We start from the raw sequence: 19889 nt of genomic DNA on the forward strand, positions 1-19889 counted from the left end.
AATTTGTCTGGCAGGGCAAAAAGCCCAGAATTAAGTTTAAGATATTAACTGATGCGAAAGAAAGAGGGGGCTTTGCCCTGCCAGACTTAAGGTTGTACTATGAATCAGCAGCTTTCTGCTGGCTAAAAGATTGGCTGCTTCTCGAAGACACTGATGTACTGGACTTGGAAGGTTTTAATAATGCTTTTGGTTGGCATGCATATTTATGGTATGACAAGGTTAAGATCAATAGGACTTTTAAGAACCATATTGTCAGAAAAGCAGTGTTTAATGTCTGGACAAAATACAAAGACTTACTGGAAAGTAAAACTCCAAGGTGGCTCTCACCATTGGAAGCTAAGGCCCGGAAAAGACTCAATATGGAGGCCAAATGGCCGAAGTATTGGGAAATATTAGAAAAAGATGGAGATAACTGGAAATTGCAGAGTCAGGAGAAAATGAAAGACAAAGTGCGAGATTGGTTACATTACGCTCAGATTAAAGAAGTTTTTAAACTTGACAAAAAGATAGGATTCCAGGTGGAAAAATCGAAGTTAGAAACGGAATTGTTAGAGCCTAAGACTAAGGTACTTTCAAGAATGTATAACTTGCTGTTAAAATGGAATACACAAGATGAAACGGTCAAACCGGCTATGATAAAGTGGGCACAGGACATTGGTTATAACATCATGTTTGAGGACTGGGAGCGGTTGTGGACCACTGGGCTGAACTTCACTGCATGTAATGCTTTGAAAGAAAATGTTATGAAAATGATATATAGATGGTACATGACCCCAGTCAAACTTGCAAAAATGTACCACTTGTCTGATAACAAATGTTGGAAATGTAAAGAAAGTGAAGGAACGTTCTTTCACCTCTGGTGGACCTGCCCTAGAGTGAAGGCTTTCTGGGAAATGATATATAATGAGCTGAAAAGGGTATTTAAGTATACCTTCCCTAAGAAACCAGAGGCCTTCCTTCTGGGTATTGTCGGCCAGAGGGTGTTAAAGAAGGACCGAACATTCTTTATGTATGCAACAACAGCAGCAAGGATACTCGTTACCAAGCACTGGAAATCCCAAGATTTACCCACACTGGAAGAATGGCAGATGCAACTGATAGACTACATGGAACTGGCCGGGATGACTGGCAGAATCCGAGACCTGGGAGAGGAGACGGTAGAAGAAGACTGGAAGAAATTCAAGATTTATCTACAAAAATATTGTAAATTGTATGAATGTTAAGAAGGATGCTAGACTATAAATAACTTGGCACCATTAAGCTAGATGAAGTGAAGTATGAAGATAAGTTAAAATTAAGATACAGATAGGTAGCCGTGTTGGTCTGCCATAGTCAAAACAAAACAAATTCCTTCCAGTAGCACCTTAAAGACCAACTAAGTCAGTTCTTGGTATGAGCTACCAGATATCTGAAGAAGTGTGCATGCACACGAAAGCTCATACCAAGAACTGACTTAGTTGGTCTTTAAGGTGCTGCAGGAAGGAATTTGTTTTGTTTTAAAATTAAGAAAAGACAAATTTTGGATAAGTATTAGGCTAAATTTAAATTTTTAAGGTTTGAACAAACGATATCTAAAATTAGACAACATTGGAAAATTAGATAACAAGAATGGAATTAAGGAGATAAACTGCTGATTAAATTTTTAGAAACCAGGAACGCAGGAGCGGGGGATGTGAGGAAGTCCAAAGAAGTTAAGAAAATATGTTTATGATATGTATTACTTTGTTTTGTTATTTGTACTGTAATTAAAAAAAAAAAAAAACCTTTAATAAATATTTATTAAAAAAAAAGCATTCTGCTCACAGAAGGTCTGATCCCCTCAGTAGAATCAATGAACATAGGTAACATTAAAATCACAGATCACGCCCCAGTAGAAGTCACCCTCAAAATAGGAGAGGGAACACAAGGAAAAAAGCACTCAAAACAAGAATACATTGCATCACCCAAAAGATCCCAGCTCGTCAGGGCACAAGTCCCCCGTGGGTCCGTGCGGTCAGTAAAAGAAGGAGATTCCAGCCAAGCAATTTGGAGCAAAACAGCAGCCAGTAGACGGAGATCCTTGATTGTTGCGCAACAGGTTCAAGAGCAGCGAGGGAACCCAGAGCCATGGGGGGACATTGACTTTTAAAACTTCCCACCATATCCCAGAATACAGTTCGTACAGCATCACCAATACGTCATTGCTACATCACTAAGAGGTCAGAAAGGGGAGGGTTACACAAGATTAACATCAGGAAAATGAGTCAGTGCAAGACCCAAGGACAGGATTAGCTTGGCATCACTGACATGTCACCAAAGGGGAGGGGTTAGCCTTGGCAAAGATGTCCAGACAAGTCCTTGGTATAAGATTAGCATAAGGAAACTTGTCAGGGCAAGACTCAGGTATAAGATGAGCCTAGGCAAAGACCTCTGAAGTCCCAGCACACAAAGAACAATAGAACTACCTTTGCATGTCTGGACCCCTAGGCAAGTCTGGGGGTAGGGTGAGGCTTTCCAATAATCAGCTCAGCAATTGTCACCTCTGAGCACTTCCTGGAGTCCCTTTTCCAAGGGCAAAATAGCATTGGAATGGAGGAAACTGGCAAAGGAGTTGATATGATATGATTTATAAAGTGAGATATCTTCCCTGAGCTGTCAAGGCAAAAGGATACATTCAGGCATAATATTTGTAACATTTAACAATTTAAAGGTGTGCCCCCTCATCATTTCTGTAACCGCTCCCTTCTTTAGAAATAAATTTGCTTAGGTTCCATAGGAACCGCAAATATTTTCTCCACATTTAACTACAGTTCACACATAGACATATTTCCCACTCCCCTTGGGTCCTGTATGTTATATAGATGGGCTCTAAATAATAACCTGCTATTCCCCTCCCAGGTGTGTGGGGTTTTGTAATCGGAAAGGGACTTGCATGTCACGCCTCTTAAGGCCATTTGCAAGTGTAGCAATGCACATAGTTGGAGATAGGATATCACATAAAAAGAACACACATTTTGGTTTCCCTGCCAATCTCCCGGTCCTCAAACACTCTGCACTTCATTTGGGAGAAAGCCACACTCTCAGAGCTCAGGCGATGCTGGATCTCGGCATCAACGTTGGCCCTTGTGGAAAGATAACTGCCCAGGTAGAGGTGATTGACATTTTCCACTGTTACACCATTGAGTTGGATTTGTGGCACTGCAGAGGGGTTATTTTGTACCTGGTGCAGCACTAAGTTTGTTTGGATGTTGAGTGATAGGCCAAGCTTCTCGTAAGCTTCTGTCAAGATATTTAGGATGGTCTGGAGGTCGTCCTCTGAGCGTGCACACACTGCGTTGTCATCAGCATCCTGAAGCTCTAGGACGGAAGTTACGGTAACCTTACTCTTTGCTTTCAGCCTGCTCAGATTGAAGAGCTTTCCTTCTGTTCGATATATGATTTCTACTGCGGTGGTGAGTTTCCCTTCGACAACACGTAGGATCATGGCAATAAAAATAATGAATAGAGCTGGGGCAATAACACGGCCCTGTTTAACACCTGAAGGGGTAAAAAGCCAAAGAGGGGAGAATATCATAAGGGAAGCTGTAAACGATAAAAAAAACCTTAGAGTTCAGCATTTTATTCATTTAAATATTATCACCTTTACATATAATTACTACTGTTATTTTCTGCTCAGTCTAATTTCTTTCACTTAGTTTGGCTGTGGTAGAAATGAAGGGACAAAACCTTTGTTAATTTGGACACAGTTGACAAATTATTAAACATTTTCCTTATGTGGGTTTTGAGTTCTCTTAGAGGTTCACGTATCCTGTTTGAAAGGGAACATTAGGAGGAACTTCCTGACAGTGAGAGCTGTTCGACAGTGGAATTTGCTGCCAAGGAGTGTGGTGGAGTCTCCTTCTTTGGAGGTCTTTAAGCAGAGGCTTGACAACCATATGTCAGGAGTACTCTGATGGTGTTTCCTGCTTGGCAGGGGGTTGGACTCGATGGCCCTTGTGCTCTCTTCCAACTCTATGATTCTATGATTCTATGATTACCGTATTTTTCGCTTGATAAGACGCACTTGTTTCCTCTCAAAAGTAAGGGGAAATGTCTGTGTGTCTTCCTGAGCAAATATGTGGCCCCTGGAGCCGACTGGCCCAAGTGCAGGGGCGAAAATCAGATCGCGTGTTATGGAGGAGGGTGGGCTGGAGGGAGGAGGCTGCTGGGGTTCCTGTATCGGGCATGTTTTGATGTGTGTGTGGAGGCGTGTGAGTCGTGTTGCTGCACGGGAGAGCGTGTGGGTAAAGGGGGCGTTGGAGTGACCTTGTGTGTCGAGTCTCTCGATCTGTACGGCATCCCAAGGCTACCGTCTCTTCATCAGCCCTCTTCCCCTTGCCTAATTATTGTAGCGCCTTCCTAAGGATTCAGTTGTGACTCCTGCTGCGTATGGTTTTAACTGGGCAGTTAAAGTCAGACGAACGCAACAAGGAGCAGGGAAATCCCCTGCCCTCCTGGCAAGCAGAGCGGAGAGGATCGTGTCCTGTGCGCAGGCTCCAGCCCACCCAGCTCAGCTTCCGGCGCCTAGGAGCGCAACCAACAGCTGCCGCCTCCTCCTCTCCATGCTCCGGTGCTGCTGCATCCTGGGAAGCATTCTAGGGATGCGCAGGCAGCCAGAAAACATGCAGGTGGGGGAGGGGGCCAGGAGGGGAAGTAGAGGGGCGAATGAACCCCCTGGCCAGGTTGTCATCAAAGTACTCTCGGAGGGCCCCAAGTTCAAGAAGAAGAAGAGTTTGGATTTGATATCCCGCCTTTCACTCCCCTTCAGGAGTCTCAAAGCGGCTAACATTCTCCTTTCCCTTCCTACCCCACAACAAACACTCTGTGAGGTGAGTGGGGCTGAGAGACTTCAGAGAAGTGTGACTGGCCCAAGGTCACCCAGCAGCTGCATGTGGAGGAGCGGAGACACGAACCCGGTTCCCCAGATTATGTGACTGCCGCTCTTAACCACTACACCACACTGGCTCTTCAGGGGCCGGCAAGGCATAAATGCGGCCGAAAGGAATCTCTGCTCCTGGCTGCAAGTCAATAGGACAATCGTAAGTCCAATGGGGTAGCAAAGCCTCAGCCCCCTTTTTCTCAGACACGCCCACCAAATCCTGGTAGGGCTCCAGGATTAGGCCGACATCCGGTAACCCTGCCCAGTCTGGGGCAGTCCCCTGCAAAGCGGAAGAACTGAGGGCCGGCAGGTGAGGCTTCCCAGGTGCCGGCGGCAACACGGGGGTTGGGCACAGACGTCGTGGCAGAAAGACGATGAGAAACACAACATCCGCTGCACCCAGGAAATGGCGGGGTCATGTCGGACCAAGCAGAGGCTTCCAAGGACCACAGGGAAACGTAGCGTCTGGACTAGTTGAAACGTTAACAGTTCCTGGTGCAGGGGTGCCACTAACCTGGCCAGTGGACAGGTCTCACGGGCAATGGGTCCTGATGCGAGGGGGGTCCCCTGCAGACCCACCACTGAAATGGGCAAGGCTTTCACCACTGACGGTACTTGATACTTCTCAGTGAAACTGATGTCCATGAAGACGCCAGAGGCCCCCGAGTCAATCATTGCCTCCAGGCCAGCATGCCCCCCTGGGGAAAGAGAATATGGATAGGGAGAGGGAAATGGGGTGCAGAGGGATTGAGCCTCAGCTGAGCCCCTCCTAGCACAGCTGGGGCTTGGCGTTTCCCAACCTCTTGGCCAGACACTCTGCTGTGAAATGGCCCCCTCTCCACAAGACAAGCCCAGTCCCAGGGCCCGCATCAGACTCTTCTCTTGGCTAGAGAGAGCGACGGGTCCAAGGATCAAGGAGTCAAGAGGCCCAAGGAAGGAAACATTTTGCTGTGGCAAAGAGCCAAAGGGAAATGCTGACCTTATATCCCTTTCCGGCTCTTTCTTGCCACCAGGTGCTGTGAGTTACCAATCGGCCTCACCTGTGCAGCCCTGCCTCCTTGCCTCTTCAGAACAAACTTAGGAAAGCCCCACTCCTGCAAAGCCCCACCGGTCCCAGGGCCTGGCTCCGGCATGCGCTCCTGACAATAACACTACTTCTTTTGGAGTAATAGCATAAAATTATGTATCAATGGAAAGATAATATCAGCAAGAATGCAATTACCTGTATTCTATCAAAATTTATAGCCAAATAGCTAAGAAAAGGAAGCACAACTTGCTTAGGTTGACTTGTTATGTGATTCCTAACAAGTTGGTTGGTTTTTTTGTCTTCTTTCATTTCGTGAGTTTGAAGAACATAATAGAAGAAAAGAAAAATATGTGAGAAGAAGAATCGGAGAAGATTTACATCCCACTTGCATCACGCCTACCGTGAAGCACCCAGTTAGTGTGATGATCTGGGGTTGTATGACAGCAAAAGGTGGGGGCAGAATTTGCTCCATTAATGGGAAGGTAAAATCCCCAAATACATACATCAAATACGTGAGCCCAAATGCGTGAAGCCTTCCGCATGTGATCTTTCCCCAGATACTGAAGCATTATTTATTTATTTGTTCATGTATTTTATATTTCAACAGGATTCAGCTCCATGTCATGTTACTCCTTTGTGCAAAAGGCGGTTTCAATATAATCATATTCCACTGCTGGAATGGCCTGGTGGGTTCTGTCCCAGCCGTTCTGTTGGCGGGGGCCCCCTCCCCGGCAGCCCTGGCCCTCTCCCCTTGAGAACCAAATGCAAACTATACAATAATCCCAGGCCCTGGGAACACAGGGGGAACGAGGTGGGGGCGGTGGGGTTGGACCACCCCGGGTGCCATCCTGAGGGGGGTGACATTCGTCGTGCCCCCCGCCCGCACCCGCAATTCCAAGCGTAGCCCGAGCCTTCGAGGGAAGGGGGAGCTGCGCTGATTTGTCGCTTTGCCCTCTCCCCTGCCTGCCTGGCTGGCTCTGCGCCATTCAAAGGGAATAAATGCAATTTTGTTACCCTCCGTTGAAAAGAAAACAATACAGGACACGCAGCAAGATTTAATTATGATTGCAAGTGAGTAACAGCAGCAGCCCAGAGCTGGACGGACCCTCGGACAGGGACAGGGCCGTCTTTACCTGGGGGGGGGGTGGAAGGGGTGGGGGCCAGGGGCTGCCACTGAAGCCGCCTAAGCTCCTAACCATCTACCTCTTATGAAGTAATAAATAAATTTGATCAAGCTAGAAAAACAAAACACATATATACCCAGGTATTACTGAAATGTATACCTACTTTTCCTCTAAAGGACTTGAGACTGTGTGTGCTCATTTACCAAAGATGCGCCGTGCCAGCGGTGGCGTTTGTCAAACTGTTGCAGAAATTCATCTAGACCTGTGAGCTCAGCTCCTCAGCATCCCCTCTGCCTGAGCGATAATCCCTGGCATCCTGATACCTGAGTGCCAGACAGGTAGCCATTCCAGAAAGAACAAACCCAGAGGAAGACAAAAGGGTGTGATGAACTTGGCTGGGAAACAGGGAAATGTAAAGATCTCTTTTGTGACACTCGATGGGTGTTTGGTGGAGGGCAAGGGGAACCATGGGGCAGGGTCCAGGATGCTCAGATTCCGGCCACCAGATGTATGAGTGATGTAGTTTGGGGGGGGGGTGTAACCTGGGGATTAGCAGCTAATAAAACTTTGGGTTCTCTTTTGTTCAGGGCTTCCATCCTGTTCCACCTGGTGGCAGGTGGGAGTCCTGTCGCCAGAGTCTTCAATCAAGACCAATTTGCTCTGCTATTCCTGCCCAGTGTCCTTGTTTTTTGTCCAAGGGAGCCTCAGATTTCTCCGTTAACAATTCTCAACGGTGCCGTGCACTGAAATTAACTAAATTTGGGGGCAAGGGGCAGGTCTTTGCACCCCGGCTTTGACTCTCGAGCGCAGCCAAGCATAGGATGGGGTCTGCACAGAAAGTGAGGGGGGGTGACACTGAAGGAAGGTGAGGACAGGTGACCCCACCTAGGCCCAAAGTCACCCCCCACCAAAGCAGGCTCAAAGCTTCTCAAAGCTTTTCAAAATCATTTTCTCAGCAGAGAAGCATCAGAAACATTCCGCTCTGCTGTAACAAAGGTAGAGAACAGTCCATTGTTTCTCAGGCCTCTCTGATGCCTTCTGGCCTTGCTAAAGAACCACATTGCAACTTGCTTTCTGTCCGGGAACCATGCCAGAACAAGAGACTGAAACATATCTGAACACTCTGAAACCCCTTTCCTGGGAAGGGTGCCAAGAGTCCCAAGACAGCTTTCTGTTCATGCTCAGAGGACTCCTGAGGGAGGAGAAAGGAGGAGGGAACTGGAAAGGGGTATATATGCTTGTGCACATGATTGTGAACTCGTGCATGCTTTTTGTGACTTATCACACTTGCTCCTTCTACCATTTCATGGATGGTAGAAATAAAAGCCTTTTCTCCGAAACTATTCCTTGAGTGTCTGTTGACTCCCACTTCCCTTTCCCAGGCGCAATATTTTTCCCACCCGAGGGCAAAGCCTCATTAGGCTACTGTTGTGACGTGGGGTTTGTGATTTCAGCTCTCTTGACATAATATGCTGGAGACAGCTCTCTAGTAACACTTCTTTATTAAAGCAACGAGACTGGGGCCTGAGGAAGGGAGAGTTACATTTATAGGGACAGGGAACTAGCTAGAAGGGATACATCTTGGAGGGAACAATATCAGGCAATCACAGTCCTGCCTTTTGGAGGCAACCAATAAGACAGAGGATCCAAATACAGCAGCTTAAATGAACCAATAGTAGCTGTACCCTCTGGAACCAAAAGGCAGTTACTTTACCCTAATGCAAATACAGACAATCATAATAGAGATATCAAATCCTTTGACTCAAGACACAACAGCTACAACACCTGCGGGCAAGGAGAGGCAACCAGCGCTGGGCTTCCCTGGGCTTCCCGGCAGCAGAGAGACAACGTCCCCTTGGCGAGAAGCGCCTGGGACGAGGAGGGGCGGGGGGGTCGGCAGTCACCCCTCCAGTCCAGCCCTGGGGGTGTAACGGAAAAAACAAAAACAAAGACACCACCCAGGATTACTTGCAGCAAAACAGCAGCCTGTGGGCTTGGCCTCTATTGATCTCTTGCAACAGGGTGCTCCCCTCACTTGCAGGAGAGGAGGGACCCAGAAAAATGGTGTGCAAGGCCTTATATGGACTTTTGAAATTGCCCCCCTGGAGATCAAGACCCCCCCCCATTCCTCCCATTTCTGAATTCCAGGAGGAGCTTCCTGGCCTCCTGCAAAGCCCTTTTCCCTGCAAACTGTTCCTCCGGTTTCTGGCCAAGGGAGGGAGATGCTCAGAGTCCAGCCAAGAGCCTCACCCCCAAAAGGATCTCTGGGCATTGAGGGAGCCAGGGGGGCAGCTGCCCCCCTGAATCCATAGAAAAATAAGAATCAGAGGGCTGAGCTGGGGGACTCGGCTTGGCAAGGGTTAAAGGGAACCGAGCTGCCTTCCTAGAGAGGACAGGAAGCGGGGGGGGGGCAGGTCCTCCAGAGCCAAGGCCCCCCCCTCCCCAGTCCTTTCCTGCTTGGGTGTCTCTCCTGCAAGGGCTGCCTCGCTCTCCCCTCCTGGGATCTGGTGAGTCTCCCCTCTCTCTCTCTGGGATCTGGTGGGGGTCCCAGGGCTGCAGCAGGGGAGGGGGCCTGGGGGGCCTGATCTGCTCCTGCAGGGGGGGGACCCCAAGTCAGGGAGGAGGAGGGGGTCCTGCCAGGGAGGGGCCAGGGCTGCCACGCTCTCCTTCCTGCAGATCAGAGGATCCCAAACTCATCTGGCCTTTCGCCCCCCCTTTCAGAAAAACAATGACTCCCCCGAAATCCCCCTTCTTTATACAGTACAAAGGAGTCCCTGGGACTTTAACTCTGTGTGACGTCGCTCAGCGTCACTGCAGAACAGAGGAAACATCTGCAAATGGTTTTCCAAAGCTGGACGAGATGGACTAGCCCCCCCCTCAAAAAAACTCACGGGGAGGGAGGGGGGAAGGAAGGAAAGGTGGGAGAGAAAGGCCAGGAATAAAGAGAGGGATCCCAGCCCAGAGTCTGGCTGCTGCATTGGGGACCAGTTTCCCAGTGTCTCCCAGTGTCTCCCAGGGCAGCTCCCCACGGAGGCCACTGCAGCCATCCCCTCGCACCCAGAGCAGGGCATCCCAGGACCCCATCCTCTCTCTCCCAAAGGGATTGGTGCTGGCAAAGCAGCCGGAAATGGGCGCTGCTCCTAACTGAGCCCCCAGGGACCTGGGCATCAATGGCTGTGCGTGTGTTCAGCCATCTAATAGAATAATAATAATAATAATAAATTAGCTGCCTAAATTCCAAAGGAGATGTATTTGGCCCCACCCACTTGGCCCTCAGGGGGTTGACTAGATACATACCTGGCCCTCAAGAGAAAGAAAAAGGGACCCCACCCCAGGAGTCTGTCTTGAGAGTGGCAGAGAGTCCAAGAGCAAGAAAGGAAACAAAAGCAGGGGGGAAATGTGCCCTGAAGTGGGGGTGGGGGGAGAGGAACTCCTGAGGATGAGGACCCCCACTAGAGCCAAGCATCCATTTTTCAAATGACTCCCTTGTCAGTCAGTTCTGACTTCATGCATTGACTGGAAGGCAGGAGCAACCAGGCTGATTCATCTCCCAGAAACCCCTTCCGTTGCCTCCACGTTCTGCATTCCTCCTCCTCATTCTTTTCAAAAAGGTATCTCACGCTTTGGGCTCTGGTACCGTCCAGTCCTGATTCCTGGCAAGTCTCATCCATGCTTGTTCAGGGATCTGTTTCTTCTCCTGACCTACAAATTCTGTAACAGAACAATGTATTTGCTTTCTAGGATTTGCTAGAGCTTCTCATTAAGACGGACAGAACTTGGCAGAAGACCAAAGGGTTCCTTCCGATCTTTCAGAGGCTTCCTGAGAGCACAGATGGATGAGCGAGACTCAGCTGGCCCTGAAGAAGGAAGAGGCCATGCCATCCAAACTGGGAGCAGTGGGGGATTCTGGGAAAACTCTGTGCTGAAGATCCTGGGTGAGGAGGACACCCTCCGCTCAGAGGTGCAGAGCCAGCAGCTCAGGCAGTTCTGTTTCCGGGAGGCCAAAGGACCCCGAGAGGTTTGCAGCCGACTCTACCACTTTTGCCACCAATGGCTGAAGCCAGAAAGGCACACGAAAGCTGAGATGCTGGACCTGGTGATCTTGGAGCAGTTCCTGGCTGTCCTTCCCCCGGAGATGGAGAGCTGGGTGAGGGACTGTGGAGCGGAGACCAGTTCCCAGGCGGTGGCCCTGGCCGAAGGTTTCCTCCTGAGTCAGGCAGAGGAGAGGAAGCAGGTGAGGGAGACTTTCCTCTGGATACTACCTTGACCAGAGCCAGGGCCTTTTCGGAAGTGGCTCCGTCCTGGTGGAACGCTCTCTCACAAGAGACCTTGGCTCTGTGGGATTTGACATCTTTCCTCAGAGCATGCAAGACAGAGCTGTTCCGCCAGGCCTTCAGGGTTCAGTCTGATTCTTTTCTTTCAGTACAAGAATAAGCAATAAAGAGGCTTCCTAGCCCGCTCACACCTCCTTTATAAGACCAGTGGTAACAGTCGTTGGCCCTAGCGAATATTAAAGGTAAAGGTAAAGGTACCCCTGCCCGTTCGGGCCAGTCTGGCCAGACTCTAGGGTTGTGCGCTCATCTCACTCTAGGGGCCGGGAGCCAGCGCTGTCCACAGACACTTCCGGGTCACGTGGCCAGCGTGACAAGCTGCATCTGGAGAGCCAGCGCAGCACACCGAACACCGTTTACCTTCCCGCTGGTAAGCGGTCCCTATTTATCTACTTGCACCCGGGGGTGCTTTCGAACTGCTAGGTTGGCAGGCGCTGGGACCGAACGACGGGAGCGCACCCCGCCGTGGGGATTCGAACCGCCGACCATGTGATCGGCAAGTCCTAGGCGCTGAGGTTTTAACCACTCTCAATTTTACTTGACTTGATCATGGATGGAGGATTTGACCTGGCATGTGTAACAGAGACTTGGTTGGATGAAGCAGATGGGCCTGTTCTTGCCGCTGCTTGTCCACCAGGTTTCTCTTACGCACAGCAACCCAGGTCATGTTTGCAGTGATTTTTAGGAAGTCATTAGTTTGCAGCAGGCATCCTATTGGGAAGACCCAGTTTTCCGAGTGCATGTTCTGGAAGTTGGGCAATAGAGTACAGGATTCCTTTTGGTGTACCGACCTCCCCGCTGCACCAAGGATTCCCTGCCCAAGCTGCTTCAGGTCGTGGCGGATGTTGTCCTGGAGACACCTAGTTTGGGTAAAGAAATGTAAATAAACCGAAGGTACATTCTTCCACCTTTGGTGGACATGCCCAAGGATTAAGGCTTTCTGGGAGATGATCTATAATGAAATGAGAAAGGTATTTAAATATACCTTCCTGAAGAAACCAGAGGCCTTTCTCCTGGGCATGGTCGGCCAATTGGTGTTAAAGAAGGATAGAACATTTTTTATGTATGCAACAACAGCAGAAAGAATACTCATCGCAAAGTATTGGAAGACACAAGATTTACCCACCCAGGAAGAATAGCAGATGAAGGTGATGGAGTACATGGAACTGGCGGAAATGACTGGCAGAATCCGAGACCAGGGAGAAGAGTCGGTAGAAGAAGATTGGAAGAAATTTAAAGACTATCTACAGAAACACTATAAAATTAAGACAAAACAAATTCCTTCCAGTAGCACCTTAAAGACCAACTAAGTCAGTTCTTGGTATGAGCTTTCGTGTGCATGCACACTTCTTCAGATACACTGAAACAGAAGTTTCCAGACCCTTCTATATAGTGAGAAGGTGGGGAGGGGTATTACTCAGAAGGGTGGTGGGAATGGGTGATTGACAGATAGCTGTGATGAGCCTGTTGACGACTCTTAACGACTGCAATAGGTCTTACAGGAAAAAGCAAGGGGTGAAAAGGTGAAAAATGGCTTTGTCATGTATAATGAGATAAGAATCCAAGGTCTTTGTTCAGACCAGGTTTCTCCATGGTTTTAAGTTTTATTTTTATTTCCTGGCTAGGTTGCCTGGTTAAACCCTTTCTGTCTGGACAGCCCTTCACTCCGTGGCTGTTCAGTCGCTAGCAGAATCCGTCAGTGGGCATTTTTTGAACCTCTTCCAGCAAAGAAGTTGTTTGACGCCAAGTCTCCTCCTACTCTCCCTGCGCAGAAGTCTTCTGCGCAGGGAGGGAGTGGGCAGCGGAGTGCCAGTGCTCTCCCCACTGGTTTCTGGCAAAGAGTCTTGGAGCCTCCTCTCCAAATCCCCCATTTGCCCCCCTTCTCTACTGGTGTTGCGCTGATTTCCTTCCCCAGCCGATGAGCTCCCTCCCTCCCTGCTGGGCCCCTCTCCAGCATCGCTTGAGAGCCTGGGCTCCACCTCTGGCTCCGATGTCAGTTCCCTGACAGACACACATACATGGGAACCCTGATGTTCTTTCAGAGAGTCTGCAAGACTCTGCTGATGAGGAAGAGGCAGAGGTGGAACCTGCTGCTGAGGCACAGAGTCCTGACCCAGAACAGGAAAAGGGAAGAACTTCTAAAGCTGTGAAGTTTGAACAGAGAAGTGCTCCTTCCTCACCCACAGGTTCAGCTGAGAAGTCTAAACAGCGCAGTAAGTCAGAGGGGGAGCTCTCGGAGGCCAAGGACATTCTAGCTGGTCCTAGTGGGTCTGAGGGGGTACCTGAAACTGGGTTGAGATGTTCAGCTCGCACAACGAAAGGTAAACCTCCTGACAGGTTTGCAGTCACAAGTGTGTGGGTTGGCATGGCACAGTGTGAACCCGAGAGTTTTGAGGATGTTCAGAAACTGCCTCAGGAAGAAGCCAGGAAATGGCATGAGGCAATGCAGAAGGAGATGAGCTCAATGGAGTCTCTAGGTGTGTTCTCCCTCACAACGTTGCCAGTGGGCAAACAGGCCGTGAGCAGCCGCTGGGTTTACCGTCTTAAACCCACAGCAACAGGCTAGGCCAGTAGCCAGAGGGTTCACGCAGCAAAAGGGGCTGCATTATACTGAGGTATATGCTCCCAGTTCCAGAAGTGAAACTCTGCACATGCTCTTAGTCATTGCTGCACAGAGGTTTTCAGGTGCATCACATTGATGTGGATGTGGCCTATTTGAACTCAGACCTCCAGGAGGATCTGTACATGCTTCCTCCTCCAGCGTTTGAGGGCAATGAGCCGAATACTGTATGGAAGTTTCACAAGTCCATTTATGGCTTAAAGCAATCGGCCAGAAATTGAAACTTGTACCTGAATGAAGCCTTAGAGAAGCTAGGTTTCAGGAAGAGTCTTGCTGACAGCTGCCTGTACCTTAAAGGGTCAGGAGAGTCCCAGGAAATGGTGTTGATCTTTGTTGATGACATCATTCACATCTCAGGGGCAAACAAACAGGTGCAGAAGTTTGCCAAAGAGCTTGGGAAACGGTTTCAGCTCAAGAACCTGGGTGCAGTAAGGATCTACTTAGGTGTTCAGATAGACAGGACTGAAGATGGAAGCTTCTTGCTCAGTCAGAAAGGCAAGATTGAGCAGTTGCTTGAGAAGTTCAGAATGTCTGATTGTGCAGGGGTTAGGGCACCCATGGAGACAAGCTATGTGAAAGACAGTTGGCTAGCAGAACGCGTTGAGTTTGAGAACGCTGAGCTCTTCCAGTCAGCTCTGGGTAGTCTGTTGGATCTGTCCCAATGGAGCAGGCCGGACATTGCTTTTGCTACCAATCTGCTCAGTAGGGAAGCATCAAAGCCCAGTGTAAATGCCTGGCATGGTATCAAGCGGGTGCTGCGTTACCTGCAGGATACCAAGGACTTCAGTCTCAAGCTGTCAGCTGCAGGTGGGACGGCGCCTACTTGGTGGGCAGATAGCGACGGGGCAAATCTGGATGACAGGAAGTCCGTATCTGGGATGGTAATAAAGTTTGGGGAATCTCTAGTTGGGTGGAAGTCCCGGAAGCAAAGTCTCATTGCGCTGTTCTCTACTGAGGCTGAGTTCATTGCACTGTCAGAATTTGTGCAGGGAACTGGAGTTCTATAGATGCCTGGAGCAAGAGATCTATGGGGATTGTTGCCTGCCCATCACTGTTTGGGAAGACAATCAACCCTGTCTGAAGTTGGCAGAATCTGGGCAGTTGAAGGCCAGAACCAAACATCTAGACATACGTTTCCAGAATGCGTGTCCAAGTGTCAATCCTATTGAAAGCAATCCTATTGAAACAACACAGCAATTAAGAGGAAGGAAAGAACAGAGCATTGTGTAGCAGATCATATTTCTGCTGTCTCAGAAGAGGACATTTCCGTTTTCTTTTAGGGTCCAGTGTGCTTTGAAGATGTCACTGTTCATTTCACGGACGAGGAGTGGGCGTTGCTGGATCCTGACCAGAGAGCTCTGCATAAGGACGTCATGGAGGAGAATCGTGGGATCGTGGCCTCTCTTGGTAAGGCTCCCTGTGGGATCGTCCTATCTGCCTGGAAATTCAAAAATACCGCTGTGTGACAAACCTCATACATTTCCACAGAGCTCAGCAGCGCCCCCTCCAACACCTGGGAACCTAACACCCCAACAATAAACATTGAACAGCAAATTCCAGTTTTTTCTGTGAACCATCTTCCTCCAGTTCTGCCTTTTTATACCACGATTCGGCTGGTCTGAACTGCCCAGGCATCTGAAATGTCAGTGTTGGTATCTGAAGAAGTGTGCATGTACACGAAAGCTCATACTAATAACAAACTCAGTTGGTCTCTAAGGTGCTACTGGAAGGATTTTTTTTTATTTAGCTTCAGTTGTGCAGAAAGATAAGTAGCTTCTGTCAAGTTTTCTGTTTTTGTTTTTGCTGCTGTCAGTCTTGGGTTGACCAGAGAGACGACTGACATTGGAGATGGAGGGGATGCCATGACTGGGCCAAACAAAATCCATCCCAGAGAAGAGCCAGGCTTATTGAATCTCTTTTTTTAAAAAAAAAAATATATTTTATTAAGATTTTTAAATATAAATACAAGAATAAAGAACAGTGTAGCATATATCATAACATACTTTCTTAACTTCTTTGGACTCCCTCACATCTCCCGCTCCCACTTGCATCATTGTCAATTCTTGCCCGCAATTTATCATCTTGTTTACAATCTTATGTCGCATTCATTTAACTATAGTCTGTTAATTCTCCAATAGGTTTATAATTTTTCCTCAAATTACTTGTCATCTTAATTCCATCTAATTTAGTGGTGCACAATTATTTATGATCTAGCATCCTTTCTTAACATTCAACCAAATTGCAGTGTTTTTTTAAATAAATCTTAAATTTCTTCCAGTCTTCTTCAACCCTCTCCTCTCCCAGGTCTCGGATTCTGCCAGTCATCTCGGCCAGTTCCATGTAGTCCATCAGTTGCATCTGCCACTCTTCCAGGGTGGGTAGATCTTGAGTTTTGCAGTTCTTGGCGATGAGTATCCTTGCTGCTGTTGTTGCATACATAAAAAATGTTCGGTCCTTCTTTAACACCTTCTGGCCGACAATTCCCAAAAGGAAGGCCTCTGGTTTCTTGGTGAAGGTATACTTAAATACCTTTTTCAGCTCATTATATATCATTTCCCACAAGGCCTTCACCTTAGGGCAAGTCCACCAGAGGTGAAAGAATGTTCCTTCATTTTCTTTACATTTCCAACATTTATTATCAGACAAATGGTATATCTTGGCAAGTTTAACTGGGGTCATGTACCATCTATATATCATTTTCATTACATTTTCCTTCAAAGCATTACATGCAGTGAAGTTCAGCCCAGTGGTCCACAACCTTTCCCACTCCTCAAACATGATGTTATGCCCAATATCCTGTGCCCACTTTAGCATAGCTGATTTAACCATTTCATCTTGTGTATTCCATTTTAACAGCAAGTTATATATTCTTGAAAGTACCTTAGTCTTAGGTTCTAACAGTTCTGTTTCCAACTTCTATTTCTCCACCTGGAACCCTAACTTTTTATCATTTTTAAAGACTTCTTTAATCTGAGCGTAGTGTAACCAGTCTCGCACTTTATCCTTCATTTTCTCCAAACTCTGCAATTTCTAATTGTCTCCATCTTTTTCTAATATTTCCCAATATTTTGGCCATTTGGCCTTCATATTGGGTCTTTTTTGGGCCTTAGCTTCCAGGGGTGAAAGCCACCTCGGAGTTTTGTTTTCCAATAAGTCTTTGTATTTTGTCCAGACACAGGCTTATTGAATCTCAGGTAGTAGTAGCAGTGATAATAATAATAATAATAATTTTATTATTTTTACTCTGCCAACTGACAAAAGTCAACCTAAGCAAGTTGTGCTTCCCTTTTCTGGTTATATGTCTATAACCTTTGATAGAATACAGATAATTGAACAAACTTTGTTGCACTACATTATTGATTAAATTATCTTTCCATTGCTATATAATATTATGGTATTACAGTCATACCTCGGTGTAATGGTTCTAGGGGTTGCTGGTGCGTAAATCGGTGCCACGCTTGTCTAGGTTACCTGGGTCAACCCTTTCTGTCTGGGCAGCCACTCATCCGTGGCTGTCTCAGTCGCTGGCAGAATCCGTCAGTGGGCGCTTCTTGAACTTCTTCCAGCAAAGAAGCTCCTTGACGCCTAGTCTCTGCCTACTCTCCCTTCACGGAAGCCTTCTGCGCAGGGAGGGTGTGGGCAGCGGAGGACCCGTGCTCTCCCCGCTGGTCTCCGACGAGGAGTCATGGAGCCACCTCGCTGATTCCCCCATCTGCCCCCCTTCTCCACTGGTGCTACACTGATTTCCTTCCCCAGAAGATGGGCTGCCTCTCTCCCTCCTGGGACGCTCTCCGGAATCCCTCCAGAGCCCTCCCTCTCCCTCTGGCTCCGATGGCAGTTTCCTGACACTCGGGTTACATTCGCTTAAGGTTGCGTGTTTTCGTGTTGCGCACTGAGCTGAACCTGGAAGTACCGGAATGGGTTACTTCCAGGTTTCAGTGCTCGCACATGCGCAGAACCACCAAATAACGACCCACGCATGCGCAGATGCAACGCTGCAGGTGGCGAACGCTGCGAGTTGCGAACATGTCTCCCACACGGATCATGTTTGCATCCCGAGCATCCACTGTACTCCAAAAGGAGTGGTGTTATGAGCCATCAAACATCTGAAATGCACTTTTTTCTAAAAGGCTTTCACAATTTTACCACTACAGTATATCAAAGAAAGCAACATTCAACAACCCATCAGAATCTAATCATAAATATGTTGGTTAATGACAAACAACAAAGGTAATGAACACACACATGCAGCTCCCTTCAGTTCTTCTTCATTTGTTCCTGAGGCTCTAATCCCTTTTTGTCTCCATTGCAGATTGTGATGAATTGCAGATCGAGAACAAGGCTGAACAAGACAAAATCCCCAGAGAGGAGAAGCCACGGAAAAATTTGGAGTATGGAGAGAGCTGCACTCAGAGCTCCCATCTCACTTACCATCAGAGAATTCATAGAGGGGAGAAACCCTATCAGTGTGGGGATTGTGGAAATAGCTTCAGGGAGAGCTCCAATCTCACTTCCCATCAGAGAATTCATAGAGGAGAGAAACCCTATCAGTGTGGGGAATGTGGAAAGAGCTTCAGGGAGAGCTCCAGTCTCACTTCCCATCAGAGAATTCATATAGGGGAGAAACCCTATCATTGTGGGGAATGTGGAAAGAGCTTCAGTCAGAGCTCCAAGCTCACTTCCCATCAGAGAATTCATACAGGAGAGAAACCCTATCAGTGTCTGGAATGTGGAAAGAGCTTCTGTACAAGCTCCAGTCTCACTTCCCATCAGAGAATTCATACAAGAGAGAAACCCTATCAGTGTCTGGAATGTGGAAAGAGCTTCAGTCAGAATGGCAATCTCACTTCCCATCAGAGAATTCATACAAGAAAGAAACCCTATCAGTGTGGGGAATGTGGAAAGAGCTTCAGTCACAGCCATGATCTCACTTCCCATCAGAGAATTCATACAGGGGAGAAACCCTATCAGTGTGGGGAATGTGGAAAGAGCTTCAATCAGAGCTCCTCTCTTACTTCCCATCAGAGAATTCATAGAGGGGAGAAACCCTATCAGTGTGGGGAATGTGGGAAGAGCTTCAGTTGGAACTCCCATCTCACTTACCATCAGAGAATTCATAGAGGGGAGAAACCCTATCAGTGTGGGGAATGTGGAAAGAGCTTCAGTATGAGCTACTATCTCACTAAGCATCAGAGAATTCATACAGGGGAGAAACCCTATCAGTGCATTGAATAAAACAAAATAAAAAAATTCCTTCCAGTAGCACCTTAAAGACCAACTGAGTTAGTTCTAGGTATGAGCTTTCGTGTGCATGCACACTTCTTCAGATACCTGAAGAATTGAAGAAGTATCTGAAGAAGTGTGCATGCACACGAAAGCTCATACCTAGAACTAACTCAGTTGGTCTTTAAGGTGCTACTGGAAGGAATTTTTTTATTTTGTTTTGACCATGGCAGACCAACACGGCTACCTATCTGTAACTAGTGCATTGAATGTGGAAAGAGCTTCAGTCACAGCCATGCTCTCACTTCCCATCAGAGAATTCATACAGGGGAGAAACCCTATCAGTGTGGGGAATGTGGAAAGAGCTTCAGGGAGAGCTCTGATCTCACTAAGCATCAGAGAATTCATACAGGGGAGAAACCCTATCAGTGTGTGGAATGTGGAAAGAGCTTCAATCAGAGCTGCCATCTCACTTACCATCAGAGAATTCATACAGGAGAGAAACCCTATCAGTGCATTGAATGTGGAAAGAGCTTCAGTCACAGCCATGCTCTCACTTCCCATCAGAGAATTCATACAGGGGAGAAACCCTATCAGTGTGGGGAATGTGGAAAGAGCTTCAGGGAGAGCTCTGATCTCACTAAGCATCAGAGAATTCATACAGGGG

The 19889-nt window shown here is 47.8% G+C and overlaps 3 protein-coding genes across 3 annotated transcripts in view; all 3 read left to right on the top strand.

The window, feature by feature from the left end:
* Positions 1 to 19889, top strand: part of LOC309340966 (uncharacterized protein) — a 156316-nt gene that overhangs the window by 74898 nt on the left and 61529 nt on the right. The window lies entirely within an intron of this gene.
* LOC309340639 (uncharacterized protein) lies at positions 14056 to 19234 on the top strand (the record flags this gene model as incomplete). The annotated part of the gene is made up of 2 exons (XM_081859521.1): positions 14056 to 15406; positions 18312 to 19234. The coding sequence occupies exons 1-2, from the start codon at positions 15373 to 15375 to the stop codon at positions 19232 to 19234; spliced, it is 957 nt and encodes a 318-aa protein (XP_081715647.1). The 5' UTR covers positions 14056 to 15372.
* On the top strand, positions 14557 to 15006 carry LOC309340638 (uncharacterized protein; the record flags this gene model as incomplete). Its single annotated transcript, XM_081859520.1, has 1 exon — positions 14557 to 15006. The coding sequence occupies one exon, from the start codon at positions 14557 to 14559 to the stop codon at positions 15004 to 15006; it is 450 nt and encodes a 149-aa protein (XP_081715646.1).

Source organism: Podarcis erhardii (assembly GCF_964252035.2).
Source record: "Podarcis erhardii genome assembly, chromosome: 4".
In the NCBI taxonomy this organism is placed as follows: domain Eukaryota; kingdom Metazoa; phylum Chordata; class Lepidosauria; order Squamata; family Lacertidae; genus Podarcis; species Podarcis erhardii.